General features: G+C 39.9%; 1 protein-coding gene across 10 annotated transcripts in view; it reads left to right on the top strand.

Moving 5' to 3' along the window:
• The window catches only part of LOC127005915 (YTH domain-containing protein 1-like), a 53,102-nt gene that overhangs the window by 10,099 nt on the left and 27,074 nt on the right, over window positions 1-15,929 (top strand). For 7 of the 10 annotated variants that reach the window (XM_050875303.1, XM_050875308.1, XM_050875305.1 and 4 more), the window contains exon 9: window positions 1,704-1,915. In XM_050875303.1, coding sequence (XP_050731260.1) covers window positions 1,704-1,915 — 212 coding nt within the window. Of the gene's footprint in view, window positions 1-1,703; window positions 3,188-15,929 lie in introns of all 10 variants that reach the window. The other 3 variants (XR_007758977.1, XR_007758978.1, XR_007758976.1) reach the window with 1 other exon arrangement.

Below are 15,929 nucleotides of genomic sequence, written 5' to 3'. Positions count from 1 at the left end.
AAGGCAGTGAGGCCGCTGATTGGGTGAGCGCCGGCGATGACGCCATCGGACTCCCAGCAAATCACAAGCGTGTTTTCAGAGCTCAGCCAATCGTAAGGCTTCATCTGTGGCTTTAAAACGACCCGTTCTCTCTTCCTGTTTTCTTCCTTTTTCCAAGGTACGTATTTTGAGATAACAAGGGAGTATAGGAGGAAAAAAGTGAGCTCCGGGGGGCAGCATGAGCCAATTATAGTGGCGCCACTAAAAAGAGTTGCCTGGGCCATGACGGGCTCAGGGCCGACCATTGGGCCCAGTCTACTGGTGCCATATGCCATGTAAAAATAATAAGAAAAAAAAAAAACCTCCACGGGTCGGAATAAATAAGTGCTTTTTCAGTGTTTTCAATACCTCGAGTTTAGCGCTATATCCTCGGAACGAAGCGAGCGCGAAACTCGAGGGGGTACTGTAGTTGTTGATTGTGAGGATTAGAGAACATGTGACAGAATGATACAGTACTCACTCACATTTCACTCATTATTGTTTCAGGTATTCATGTTTGGCAATGTGGCATTGTGACCAAAGCTCAGATTTTGGAAAAATCAATATCATGAGCATGAAACCCAATGCTTGGCTCTTGTCTACCATATTTGCATAGTCTTTAAATCCTCCCAATTTTAGGGGTTTACACATCAGCAAGTGTAAACATAAGCCAAAGATGGCGGGCAAGGAGGTGTACCAGCAACCTCAGCTATTTGAATGTAGGCAGTGTCACTTCATTTTAGCCACTGTCAATGACATCCTGTATCATTCGACCTCAGTTGCAGCCGGCTCATCGGCCACTATGAAGTGGAGGCAAAGGTGCTCTACTAGAAAACATCTAGCTCTTTATATGTCTCCAAACAAGAGAAGCAAGGATCAGGTGTGAAAATAGCTTAAGACAAATTGAGTCATTTCAATCTGATTTTCAGCTGTTGTCTGCCATGTTTCTTTACATACTGAAGTAGTATCTCATCTTCTATTAATGCTATCATGTAGTATCTTACGTTGATTTTTACTCCTCTGAATTTGTAATATCAACACCAGTTGCTGGAAGTGGTTATGGTGCTGGGCTGCCAGAGGGTGCCAAGAAAAGTGTAAAACAAGGGCATAGCATTGGAAAGATGAAAATCTGTCTGGATTTGCCATTTTGAAACCAGTTGTTTATTTCTGTTACTTATTCACTTTACTTTTCATGAATTTGCATCTCCCAGACATTTTTTAACCATATACATGTGTGAGAGATTGTATTAGAAATTTTAATCAGAAGATATTACTTTAGGAAAGCAGATCCAGAAAGTGAATATTTTGGTGAAACTTTGTCAAACCTTGGAACAGAAGAGGACAGTGCTTTGGAGGATTGAGTGTTATGAAAACAAAAATTGTAAAGGATGTAAAATTTTGTGATGAAGCATGGAATGGTATAGAAGGATGTGAAGAAATGGATAAATGAACAATGGTAGCTTTTTTCAAGTATATTTTGCAGTCATTTCTAGGACAACCTTTCTAGGGAATTGTTAGAAAAAAATATTATTCAAATTGTTCTCAAATGCAGGCTCCCTACTTAATTGTTTTTTGATATTGAGATTGTATAAAATCATATTTTTCTAGATCTCAGGTTTTGTGCAGCTTATCTACCAGTCTATAACATAGTATATATATTTATATACATTATGTGAAATTTGCAGGAAATAGAACCACGTGTAGCAGAGGAGCTGTGTCGCTTATTTCCTAAAGATGAAGGAATAAATCTCACGCCAGTTTTGCACAAGAGTAAACGTGCATCAAGAGTGGCCCGTGCCAGGGGTCCACTCCGCCGGCCTCTACAGTCACCAGGAGACCGCCGGGGCCGCCCAAGAGAACGTGGAAGCTTCAGAGGCCGTGGGGACGTTGGCTTCAGGTGCGTCCCTTCCACCAGGGTTGAGTCTCGAAAAGGAGCGGCCTGCATTATGCTGAAGCTGCCACTGGTACCTTCAGCTATGGAACTTCAGCACACACCTCTGTTAGGACAGGAAACACTTTTGTCCCAGATATTCACACTTCTTCAGTCATGCCATATACTTTTTTACAACATTATGATCATTTTGAACATTAATAGTTTTCTCACCAAGTTAAAACCACTCAAACACATTAATTATGTAACTGAAACACTACCACAGCAAGTGCTCACAAACACAAGTTTATGAATTTTGCTGAAGTACACAGTAACATGGAGCTCTATTATGTAACAGTGGCAGTAAGCAAATCAGGTCCGTCTCCATCTCCAGAAGTGCAGTTATGAGGACTCTCCATCTGTACCGTGATAGTGGTGTGCCACAGACACTACTACTGGTATGAGGGTAATAGTGTGAGACAGTGGTTCAGCTCCACTTACTCACTCGGTGTCTTGTTACCGCTCTGTCTCTAATCCCGGTGCTGAGGACTCTTATCCTCTCACAGGACTCTGTCCCTTTCTCTCTCACACAACCTGGCTAGTGAGTGACACACCTAACACACAAACATACCGGTGCCGTGTGTAACTCCTCATCAGTTCTTGCGTATCACCAGTCATGAAGAACGTGGTTACATGGTAATAAAAAAAGCAGACATAGACTAGGAATTCCCTTTGATAATTCGAACTTAAAGGCTAGAGAAAGCTGGTAAATATTCACTCCTTGTGGACTTTTTATCACTATATAATGAGGGACTTACCAGTAGCTGTATGCGGACTTTGTGTGAAGTAGTGAGTGGTTGGCTCAAGTCCACGTACCAGCAGTAGGTGACACTCACTAGCAGGTTGGCACAGAGCCAGGCCCAAGCATATGGACTCGGCTTAGCTGTAAGGTAATGGTCATAAACTTTTTGGTAATGTAGTATCTTGCATGGACTCGCTCAAGCAATCGGGACTAAGCGTGTGGGAGATGCCGTAAAGTTTACCACAAAGATTTTAGGAGGCTAAAGCCCAGTACTGATTTGTTGAAATGAAAGAGAATTATTGCCTGGCTAAAGAAATAGTGAGGGGGATGATTAGTGAGTGAGAAGTGAATAGTGAAAGTGATAAGTGATCAAAGTGAAATAAGTGAAGTACCGCGAGTGCGTTGCATTATATTGCGTTCAAGACTGCAAGAGGGCAAATCCCTGCCATCCATTCTTATCCTCTCCTAGCATCTTCACAACACACCATCTTCCAGTGGTGAGTACAGTAAAAGTTTACTATTTTCATGGTTGTAGCTTATATGAACTTCCTCCAGTTTTGAAGCGGCTCTTTTTCATGAAAATTGCATTCACGCAGATATCATGCATAACAAGTGCAATAGTGCAGCAGGTCTCACTCATTCACATCAATGTCCTCGTCTTCTTATTGCTAATTATTCAAATGTGATATCAAAGAAGAAAGTTCTACAGCTTCTTATTATTAAATAGTTACTTGTAATTTTGTTTTGAACACTTTTTGAAGATCTTTAGGCATCCCTCAGTTAGTCTCTTCAGATAATCTAGAAACATATCCCCTATTCTTACACATGATTCTTCCCCAAACTTAGGGGATGGTGTGACAATACAAAGCTTACTGTTAATCATGATGTTTTCATTCAGATGGGATCTTTGATGTCTCCAGCCACTCCAAAATTTGTCTTGAGCCACTTATTCCCTCTACAAGCCATGTGAATTAGGTCTTCTCATTTGTTAAGTGAAAGACCTTTAGGATCTCACAGGCAATGAGCTTAGTTTCATTGAGACACCAAGTATATCAGTCTATCCATGATATTCCCAGAAAGAAAAGATGCTACCTTTGCCTGCAGCAGCAATGTTTATGACTAAACTATGTCACTTTCACTGTGCTTAGCAGTTATTGTAAACCTTAGTTAACAGCTACTGCTGTAAACCTTGATTCATGCTATCTGACTGACCATGCTGCTAGTATATTCATTTATTTATTTATTTATTTATTTTATGCTTAGCCCATGGCACTTGTAAGCTCCTTAGATGGGTCTTGGCAGTTGGCCCCAACCCATTAGTGTCATGGGCAAGTATTTTTATAGTGATGACATTCTTGCTTGGCTCATGTTACCTTCTGAAGCTCCACTTGATCCTCTTGAGAAAGTTTTCCTGAAGTCCAGGTTGATAGATGGTGATGACAGTATGAGGTTTTCTTCGGCCGAAAATTGTCAGCTTTAATGCGTGTCTCTGGATCACCACGTCCACACGCTGACAGTTCAGCTACTGCAGTAGTTATTATTGACTCATTCCAGTTCTATGGCACATTCCCTCAAACCCATCCCCTGTGTAACTGTATCTCCAGTCATATTAATATCTACACCCTGCTTGATCATTTCACCCTGTATATTAACTATCCTTGCTGCTTTAACATTTTAAGCTTATGAAATGCCATTTGAACTATTATATGATCCCAACTGCTAGGACTTCCCTTTATGCTTTTTTAATAAACTTTGGTCAGCATTTGGCTGTGATGCTGCCATATTTACACCACATCAGTCACACCTATCTTATAGTGTACATTAGTGATGTGCAGCACACTGTACAATCCCACATTAACTTTGAGCTGCCAAAACACAACTCATGGAAGCTGACTTAGCTAGAGATAAATGATACTTGACCTAAGAGAAAGTATGAATATTTGCTTATTAAGTGTAGTACATATGGTCACACACCCATGTTAAATGGAATTACAAAGGATTAAGTTTTTTACAGTAAAGGAAGTAGCTCAAGAGCAAAACCCCAAGAAACAAACAATAGTTTTCTGAGCACTGCTCTTAGAAAAGTAAACAGAAAAGAGTGGCCAGGAGAGAGTTCAGTGTTGGCTGGAAAGATGTCTGATACTCCTCTCTTGAAAGACCTCAAATCATAGGGAGGAGGGAAACAGATGAAGGGAGGCTGTTTCAGAGTTTACCAGTGGAAGGGATGAAAAAATGTTTGTTGTTGTTTTCCTGACTTGTAGAACATGTCTATCATATACTACTGGACATATCAAAAGCTTTTGATAGGGTCTGGCACAAATCTTTGCTTTCTAAACTACCCTCCTACGGTTTCTATCCTTCTCTCTGTACCTTTATCTCCAGTTTCCTTTCTGACCGTTCTGTTTCTGCCGTGGTAGACGGTCACTGTTCTTCCCCTAAATCTATTAACAGTGGTGTCCCACAGGGTTTTGTCCTATCTCCCACTCTTTTTCTGTTGTTCATTGATGATCTTCTTTCCAAAACAAACTGTCCTATCCATTCCTACGCCGATGATTCCACTCTGCATTACTCAACTTCTTTTAATAGAAGACCCACCCTTCAGGAACTTAACGACTCAAGGCTGGAGGCTGCAGAACGCTTAGCCTCAGACCTTACTATTATTTCTGATTGGGGCAAGAAGAACCTGGTGTCCTTCAACGCCTCAAAAACACAGTTTCTCCACCTATCCACTCAACACAATCTTCCAAACAACTATCCCCTATTCTTTGACAACACCCAGCTATCACCTTCCTCAACACTAAACATCCTCGGTCTATCCTTAACTCAAAATCTCAACTGGAAACTTCATATCTCATCTCTTACTAAATCAGCTTCCTCGAGGCTGGGCGTTCTGTACCGTCTCCGCCAGTTCTTCTCCCCTGCACAGTTGCTGTCCATATACAGGGCCTTGTCCGCCCTCGTATGGAGTATGCATCTCATGTGTGGGGGGGTCCACTTACACAGCTCTTCTGGACAGAGTGGAGGCTAAGGCTCTTCGTCTCATCAGCTCTCCTCCTCATACTGATAGTCTTCTACCTCTTAAATTCCGCCGCAATGTTGCCTCTCTTTCTATCTTCTCTCGATATTTCCACGCTGACTGCTCTTCTGAACTTGCTAACTGCATGCCTCCCCCCCTCCCGCAGCCCCGCTGCACTTGACTTTCTACTCATGCTCATCCCTATACTGTCCAAACCCCTTATGCAAGAGTTAACCAGCATCTTCACTCTTTCATCCCTCACGCTGGTAAACTCTGGAACAATCTTCCTTCATCTGTATTTCCTCCTGCCTACGACTTGAACTCTTTCAAGAGGAGGGTATCAGGACACCTCTCCTCCCGTATTTGATCTTCCTTTCGGCCACCTCTTTTGTTTCTTTTTTAGGAGCAGCGAGTAGCGGGCTTTTTTTTATTATTGTTTTCTTTTTTTGTGTGCCCTTGAGCTGCCTCCTTTGTTGTAAAAAAAATATATATATATATATATTGCGTATACCATACAGTACACATATATACCATTCTGTAACAACAGCACCATGTGGAAGGTGACCTGTTCACTCTAGAGGTTTGTGTACCACTGGCGAGTCTTTGGCTAGCCTATGACCAAGACAAATACTTGGAAGAGGAAGTGTGTAGTTAAATCATTGGAATATGCTGTTTGTTACTAGTTTTACTACAACTTTTATTGGCAAACGAACAAGACAAACCAAACATCACATTATGAACAAATGACACCCTTAAGTCAGTGCCTCCTGCACCAACACCAACACCAAAAGAATAACAGTGGCTGGCATAAGACCAAGACCAACACAAAATGATAACAGTGACTGCCAGGTCAAGTAGGGTCTGGTAGACCACCACAGCCCTTCAACAACAACAACAACAACAAAAAAAAAAAATCTTATCAGTACACTTCATGTGGGCCTAGGTTAAGGCCACAGGTAATGCAACATTCAGAGCTCAAGACACACAGTAATTTTTTAATCTATTTTGAGAAAAAAAAAGTGTGTCTTCGACTGGCAAATACGGAATAAATACAGTGTGTGTACCTCTTGGGGAAGTGTTTAGTATGTATATATATGCTTGCACTTTTAAACAATTTTACTTTCGCCCTATCTTTTCAATCTATAATTCATTACTCCAAGAGTATTAAGATCATTTCACACCGAAAGTGATGCTATGCTATGCATGCTATGTAGGCAAGACATGCTTGTGATGCTTGCTAGGTGAGTGTTCGCACTGGAAATGATGTCAGCTGAGCTTGCAGGTGTTCCGTGACACTATAAAACCTGTCTCATTTTTTGCCGACGCCAGAGATTTATTTACTTCGAACTCAAGTTAGTTTATTTATCAGTGCACAGTCTGTGATCAATTTATTTATAAATATTTGTTGTCATATTTGTAAGCTTTTTTGTTTTTTTTTTTTTTTTTTTTTAGCTTCACTAGTTATGAAGGCTATATACTTGCAATACCTTCTGGGGAAAATCCGTTAATGTGCAAATCCATGAATAGTGAACCCGTGAATACTAGGGGACAGGTGTATGGGCAATTCTATCACACATTAAGAGACATGTATGTGAAATACCGTATATCAAAACAACCACAAATACAAGCAGTGAAAATGAGCTACATAAGAGATGCATGTGGTGTGTCATGAAGGGATGGAGATAATAACATGAATGAATAACATGTATGAAAGCATTGGTGTAGCTGTAATAGCAAGGGAGTGAATTGTGAAGTACTTGTACCAGTGAAGCATTGTGCTCTGAAATGGCTTGGGCATGTGAGGAGAATGAATGAGATTGACTTTGCCAAGAGATTATATGACATGATTGAGGGAGAGGTTGTCAGAGGCAGACCCCACTCAAATGAATCAATAGAGTGGACAAGTATCAGAAAGTTGGCAGGTAGGGGATCAAGTATGCTGAGAGGGAGTGCTGAAACAGGGAAAGTTTGAGACACATCTCCCATGGCCACCCCCTTGTGGGAAGGTCCTGTGGAGGAACAGGGCATTGGAGATGGATAGATTGTTATATGTTAGTCAAGGTGGGGTTCTGTTTGTTTTTTAATATTTTTTAACTAATTAAATGGCAATTGGTTATTTTTTATTAATTTTGTGGAGCTGCTTAATAAATAACTATGGCATTGATTTTTCCAAAACTGCTCAGCATATTATATGACATCAAACTTGTTCACTGAGTGCAGCACAGTGAGTAGCTTCATACACAAATTTATTCTTAGCACATGGTCAAAATGAAGCTTCAGTTTTCAGTTGCTGGCTAACAAGCAATAAGTAGTGTGGAAGTGGTAGTGGTGCTCTTGTTGGAGAACTGTTAGGGGTGCTGCACATGGCATGCACTGTTTATCTCGTGCTTAAACAGGTGCCTCAGCAGAGAGGTGGATCATTATTGTAGCAAATCATATATGTAATTGTAAACTAACAGTAAAGGTAGAGTTACATTAGGAGCATATGATATTGCAGTGTGTGGCTGCTGCTCATCTCTGTCTCATTGGTCCTTGCGTCTGTGGTGTGTGAGATCATATTCCCCTAGGACACAGGGAAAGTGCAACATCCAGGTTACCACAGTTTACCCTCCCCAGGATTCCCCAGGTACCCATTTATCTATCAATCTGAAAGGAAGGATGAATAGCTGGGTGGGCTGTGGATAGGCTGCCCGTGCCCGGATTTAAACCCAGGCCCACAGTCTCATAGCGAGGCTTGCTAACCACTGAACCATGGGGGCACTTTGTAAATTAAAGGTTAGGGATTCATAAAATGCATAAATATTGATTCAGTTTGATCAAAAAGGGATTAATATTGGTGGATGAGGGAAATATTTGGGTCATGAAGCCAAACTCAATTGAACCCATGTCATATAATGGCTTCACAACTTGTAATTATAGTCAAGGAACAGTTTCTCAGGAGTGTAACAATTGTAATTCCAGGTTTGCCAGTACATTATTTTACGTTTTTCAATTCTGTTGACATATACTGGGAATAATCTCTACATATTCATGTATAGCAATAATTCAGAAGTGCAAAGATATGAAAGTAAGAACTAGAAGAAATGTGAGTTGTCAGAACTGGCAAAACTGAACAGCAAGAAAGTTAGCAATATCTGTCAATCCAACATGGACAAGGTCTAAGAAACTAAGGAATGGCAACAACCAAAAGAAAACTACATAGGAAGACACAAATTGTTTGCTCAAAAAGTTACAAATAGTAATATCACACATAATGGGGGAAGTATTTAGGTTGCAGAAAAATTCTACGTTGAATTGTACAGTGATTAGGATGGGCAGGAGTGGAGAGGAGATTGATTTGTTGAACTTGGAATTTCCAGTGCAACTATGGATGATGTAAAGAAAGCTTTGAAAAGAATGAGAAGGGACAAGGCAGACTATGGGCTGTAGTACAATTGTTGAATCTGAGAAGTTTCGGGTCTCTACAGAGTTTGGTTTAGGGGCTGTATTACAATTGTCGAATCTGAGAAGTTTCGGGTCTCTACAGAGCTCGTTTTATGAACTGTATTACAAGTCGAATCCGAGAAGTTTTGGGTCTCCACAGAGTTCGGTTTAGGGGTCGTATTACAAGTCGAATCCGAGAAGTTTCGGGTCCCTACAGAGTTCTGCTTAGGGGCCATATTACAAGTCGAATCCGAGAAGTTTCGGGTCCCTTCAGAGTTCGGTTATGGGGCAGTATTACAAGTCAAATCCAAGAAGTTTCAGGTCTCTACAGAGTTCTGTTTAGGGGCTGTATTACAAGTCGAATCCAAAAAGTTTTGGATCCCTACAGAGTTACTCATCCCGAACTCTGTTGGGATCCGAAACTTCTCAAATTCGACTTGTAATATGACTATATTATGCTTGGAATTTTCAGTCTCTAGAGCCTGCAAAAGTTACACCATTCCTTAAAAGTTCAGTTATCCACATTGCATTATCTGAAACATTACCTGCATTGGAACTTCGATCTCTAAACCTAACACCGCATTCACATTAGGTGCAGTTTATTTAGGGAAGTTATCTGCATCAAGATTGAGGCATGCAAAACTATCACCATATCATCATAACTTAGCTATGTGAGGGATATATGCAAAACTATCACAAAATAAACAAAATGTTCTAGTTATGTGTAAGATGTATGCAGGTGGAGAGTGGCATGTGGTGCAAGGCTGTCAGGGAACTGTTGATGATTGCCCATGAACTTACATTGTTCCTCTGTACACTGACTTATATTAATTTATCTTTATTTTTTACACCAGAGAAAGCAGTCAAGAATAAATGGTGATATAATGGCTTGCAGAAGCACTATCCCAGAGGAAATATTGTAAGAAAATCCAAATAATTAAAAATTGGTTGGAAAGTTGTCTTGATACTCCCTGCCTGAAAATGTTCAAGTCATAGATAAGTGGAAATACAGAGAGAGGAAGATTGTTCTAGAGTTTACCAGTGAAAAGGATGAAAGAATAAAGATACATAGTGGTAAGCAAGAGAAGTAAGAAAGTCTTGTGCAGCAAGACAGCAGGAGATATGCAAATACTAAGGTCAGAAGAACAGTTTGCATAATAATAGCAGTAAAAGCTAGAAAAGATAGAAAGAGATGCATCATTGCAACAAAATTTGAGGTAGAGGGAGGGGAGCTGATGAGGTGAAAAGTCTATGACTCTAATCTTAAAAAGTGCAGACCCCCCTGCCCACCACCACCACCACCACCACACACACAAGGTCACTGCTAGTAGAGGCTACCCTTCTGACCTGCAGTCTTGCCTTGCTCTCTGACATACCAAGTTACCAACACAAGACACTGTGAAGCATTACAAGGTAGCCATGTGCCTCACCATGTTAGTTCCCAGAACCTGAAAGCGTTGATGGATGAGGCTGCTTCTGCTGTTGCCTCCTCGGATCTAATGCATAGATCCATTGTGGCTCGGTCATGCACTCTTTCAATCACTTCCAAGCATAAATCATAATGTGCTCATAAGACATACATGGACAGAGTTGTAAACAGTAAAGATTATTTATCCTCAGGCTGCCACATGCTGCTTCTAGTCTTGGCACACACCACTCAGACCAAGGAGACTCTATGATTGTCTTTTTGACTCAGCCTTACACTACAGTGCAACCCCTCTATAATTGACAGTCACTGCATGTGTGCGCCAGAGAAATAAGGGTTTTCTTGGTGCTCAGAATAAACACGGTGACCCGGCTACCTTGAGTGTTTTGTAATAAGACAGTGGTGGGGAGAGGGGCTGGCTTTGTGTTGTCAGTTAGTCAGTAGTCTCCATTGAAAATTTATCAACTACGTTTATAAACTCAAATGTTTTGAAAAAAACGTATCTTAAAAGTATCATTTATGAGGTGAAAGATACACATCAGTGTAATGAGAAAATATTACAATGGCTGCACACACCCTTGGTTATGGTCTTTGATGTAAACAACTTTTTGTTGTTTTTAGGCCATGAGGTGGAGCTGCCCTGACTGAATGGATGATTCTTTCTACCTTGTGATCACTTCCCTCAGGTGGGTAAGGCTGGCCTGACCTCCAACCCTGGGATACAAGTGATTAGTGGAACCATAACTTAATAACAGCTGTGTTGGCTGCATGCTAACTGCACAGGCTGGGATTTGAACCCAGTCCTGAAGATTCACAGTCAGGGATGTTAACCACTGCTCCCTGGAGGTGTAAGGTGCTACAGGCAACCATTAACTGGAAACGGTAATCATAGTTGAACAAAACATTCACTGAAGGTAAGAAGATGCAGCAGAGGTGACACTGTACACTCGTATAACTACGATGTGTTGTTTGTTTACAAATGCAGCCTCACTCCCCACACAAGTTGGTGAAGCAGTGGCATCTTGGCAAAACTTTGTAGCTCAGTTTCATAACGTTGCATTGCATGGCTATAGGGTCAACCAAATGCAGGGCTGGGGTGAGGTGAGTTCATATGGACAGAGGAAGGTAAGGGGGGAGGGTAGGAAGCACGGAAATAACACTATCAACAGCGGGACTTTTGAATAATATATATATATATATATATATATATATATATATATATATATATATATATATATATATATATATATATATATATATATATATATATATATATATATATATATATATATATATATATATATATATATATATATATATATATATATATATATATATATATATATATATATATATATATATATATAGCTGGGCACGATAACATAAAACCTTATTCCTGATAACTGATAATGGAAAACCTTATCGGTGATAACCGATATTCGTTAACTGGAGACTCAAATATAGGCGATAACCGATAACCGATACCCGATATAAATCTACAATTCCGATACTAGCTAGCGATAAGTCCGGTAGGAGAAAACGATACTATATTGATATTTCAAATAAAAAACATAGATGAATTCAAATTTTTATTATCTGTATTTTTGAAAACTTACAAAACCTGAAAACCACACGTTGACACGTACCTATGGACGGTAATACTAGAAACGCCTGCTGTGTTATTTGGCGTCCCCACATTCAAAAGCTGGCGCTTTTCTTTACAGACACTGGTCTCTCGTGAACTGCGCATCCTCAGACCAGCATGCGTAGACCTGTACGCTCTCAAAAAAGCTTTTTAATCGTAATTAAGAGTTGCTGGAAGGCTGAATCAGACATACAGTACCATTACCACCATCCCCGTTATTTCTAGAACGACACTCTGTACGAGTTGTATTTATATGTACAGAGTGTCGTTCTAGAAACAGCGAGGATGGTGGTTCTGTATGTCTGATTCAACCTTCCAGCAACTCTTAATGTGATAAAAAGCTTTGTGAGACTGTACAGGGCTACACTTACTGGTCTGAACATGCGCAGTTCACGAGAGACCAGTGTTTGTAAACAAAAGCGCCAGCTTTTGACGATTAGACACCAAATAACACAACACCGGATGCCTTCAATACCATGGCATGCTCAAAAACGAATATAGAAGATCAAATTTGAGGTAGTGAATAATCATTTTTGGGGGCAAAGTTGAATGATTCTTCTCTTTGATATATTGATTTTTGAGTCTGACATAAAAAGTAACCAAGTGTTTTAATGTTGATGATCCAAGTATGAAATCTCTTCACCGAAGATATTTCATACCCCGAAGTTTTTTCATACAACACCGGGCGCCCGGGCCACGCATGCGAAGTAGGGAGAAGACAACGGGGTTTTTTTCAGAAAGGCGGAAAAAAGTAACGATTATCGCTTGTTTGGTTACAAAAGTAACGAAGATACCAATATATATTTAAATAAGTAGCAGATGGCCAATAACCCGATTTTGTTATCAGCGATAAAGTATCGCGATAACGCCCAGCTATGTATGTATATATATATATATATATATATATATATATATATATATATATATATATATATATATATATATATATATATATATATATAGGTAGGCGGTGGCGAACTGGTTATGCATTGACCCACATTCACCGCGTGATGGACGACGGGTTTGAATCCCATGCTACCACTCGGATTTTTCAGTCACCGCCGAGTGGCTTAAAACTACCCACATGCTGTACTGAAGACCGCCCATCAACCCGGACTCTAGAGGAAGCCGTCCAAGCGAATCAAGAACGAGCTCCGGGGGGCAGCATGACCCAATGCAAGATGGTGCCACTATAAACACTCGCCTGCGCCAGAACAGGCTGGGCCGACCATCAGGCCCCACCTGGAAGAAGCCTTGGGCACCATCAGGCACCACCAGGAAGATGCCTACAGCGCAACAGGCAACGACGTAAAAAATATATATATATATATATATATATATATATATATATATATATATATATATATATATATATATATATATATATATATATATATATATATATATATATATATATATATATATATATATATATATATATACTTTTTTGTAAATTTTTACTTATGACCAATTTGACTCATAACTGGCCTGTCAATCCCGAGCCCTGTCGTAACCAGAGGACTACCTGTATATATAAAATGCGTGTGAGAGTGGAAATGTGAGCTAGCTGAAAATTTAGTGGGAATAGGAATAATTGGTTATTGGGTGGCTGATTTACCTATATTTTTTGCCTATTCTATCTTTCTCTGCTTGCTGGTCATTGTTATCGCACAAAAAGTATGGGTGGGTTTGGTTCACTTGTTAGCTGCACAACCCGCCTAGGGTGAGGGTGATGCAAAACGTAGTCACTCAGCAAAGTGCAGCAAAATGGCAACCGAAAACAACAGCTCCCTCACAGTATTCCCTTCGCTGCTGTTATAGGCAACCATTTACTAGAAACAGCAGTCATAGTTGAAGGAAATATTTGTTGAAGGTAAAGAAGGTGTAGCACAGGCGACACTCGTCACGCTCATATAGCTATGCCCCCTGATATGCTACATCTTTCAATGTTTGAGCTTACAGTATTTGATGCACTTTTTACACTTCATCTTTTATGGCCCTCTGCAAAAAGAAAGCAAACTTGGGAGCATACACTACAGCTGCACATGGTGGTGGTGCTCATTCCGTCCTGTTGGCTCTCTAACCATGTGGTGGTAGAAAACTCTTAACCTACACAAGGCCAGTGTGACACTGGGTTGCTACAATTTACCTTCCCTGGGTTTTCCCAGGTACCCATTTATCGACCATCCTGAAAGGAAGGATGAACAGCTGGGTGGGCACCAACTTCCCAGGCTGGGATTTGAACCCCGGCCTGCAGATTCATAGTCAGGGACACTAACCACTGCACTGTGGGGGCACGGAGGCCCCTCAGGCCTGGATTTTTATTTACTCCCTTGCGCTCTACAAAAACACTTTCCTCTGCAAAATATGATTAGATTACTTTGTTCATTATTACTACAGTTAACTAATTGTGGTTTAAGAGGAGGCATCAGTACAATTTTCTAATAATGTTCATCAATGTATAAATTACAATACATTAAAAACACATGAGCAGAAAAGTAAAAATAAAATATAAAATGGGATGTGAAGCCAGCAATCAACACTTTGTTGTATAGAAAGTCTCATTAGTTAGGAAGAATATATGAATTTTTTGAGTCAAGACCTGCAGCAACTGTATCAGGTTTTGTCAGGTTAAGTTTAGGATATCATCAGACCCATGATAGCCAGCACCCTATACTAGTACAAATATAAAAAAAAGTTACCTCACTGTTGTAATAAAGTCTCTAGTAAGGAAGCATATTTGAATTTTCTGAGTCAAGGCCTGTAGTATGCTTTTTGTTTTTATTAGCTTGTTAGGTAAAGTTTAGGGTATCGTCAGACCCATGATACCCAGCACCTTAAGGTATAAATCAACAAAGAATGACCCCACTTTGTTGTATAGAAAGTCTCATTAGTAAGGAAGTATGTATGAATTTTCTGAGTTGAGACCGATAGTAACAGTATCGGGTTTTGTTAGGTTAGGTTAAGTTTAGGGTATCTTCAAACCCATGATTGCCAACATCTTATGGTATAAATCAACAAAGAATGACTTCACATTGTTGTGTAGAAAGTCTCATTAGTAAGGAAGCATATATGAATTTTCTGAGTCAAGAACTATTGAAACTGTTTGGGGTTTTGTTTGGTTATGTTTGGTTAAGTTTAGGGTATCTTCAAACACATGATAGCCAGCGCCATATGGTATAAATCAACAAAGAATGACCTCACTTTGTCGTATAGAAAGTCTCATTAGTAAGGAAACATATATGAATTTTCTTAGTCAAGACCTATAGTGTTTGTTTTGGTTTTGTTAGGTTACATTAGGTTAAGTTTAGGGTATCTTCAAACACTTGATAGCCAGCCCCTTATGGTATTAAACAACAATGAATAACCTCACTTTGTTGCTTAGAAAGCCTCATTAGTAAGGAAGCATATCTGAATTTTCTGAGTCAAGCCCTATAGTGTTTGTTTTGGTTTTGTTAGGTTAAGTTTAGGGTATCTGCAAGCACATGATAGCCAGTACCGTATGGTATAAATCAACAAAGAATGACCTCACTTTGTTGTGTAGAAAGTCTCATTAGTAAGGAAGCATATATGAATTTTCTTAGTCAAGACCTATAGTGTTTGTTTTGGTTTTGTTAGGTTACATTAGGTTAAGTTTAGGGTATCTTCAAACACATGATAGCCAGCCCCTTTTGGTATTAAACAACAATGAATAACCTCACTTTGTCGCTTAGAAAGCCTCATTAGTAA

The sequence above is a fragment of the Eriocheir sinensis genome, chromosome 31 (assembly GCF_024679095.1).
Source record: "Eriocheir sinensis breed Jianghai 21 chromosome 31, ASM2467909v1, whole genome shotgun sequence".
NCBI lineage: Eukaryota > Metazoa > Arthropoda > Malacostraca > Decapoda > Varunidae > Eriocheir > Eriocheir sinensis.
Note: the sequence above shows the minus strand (reverse complement) of the source record. Positions and strands in the feature narration are given on the sequence as shown.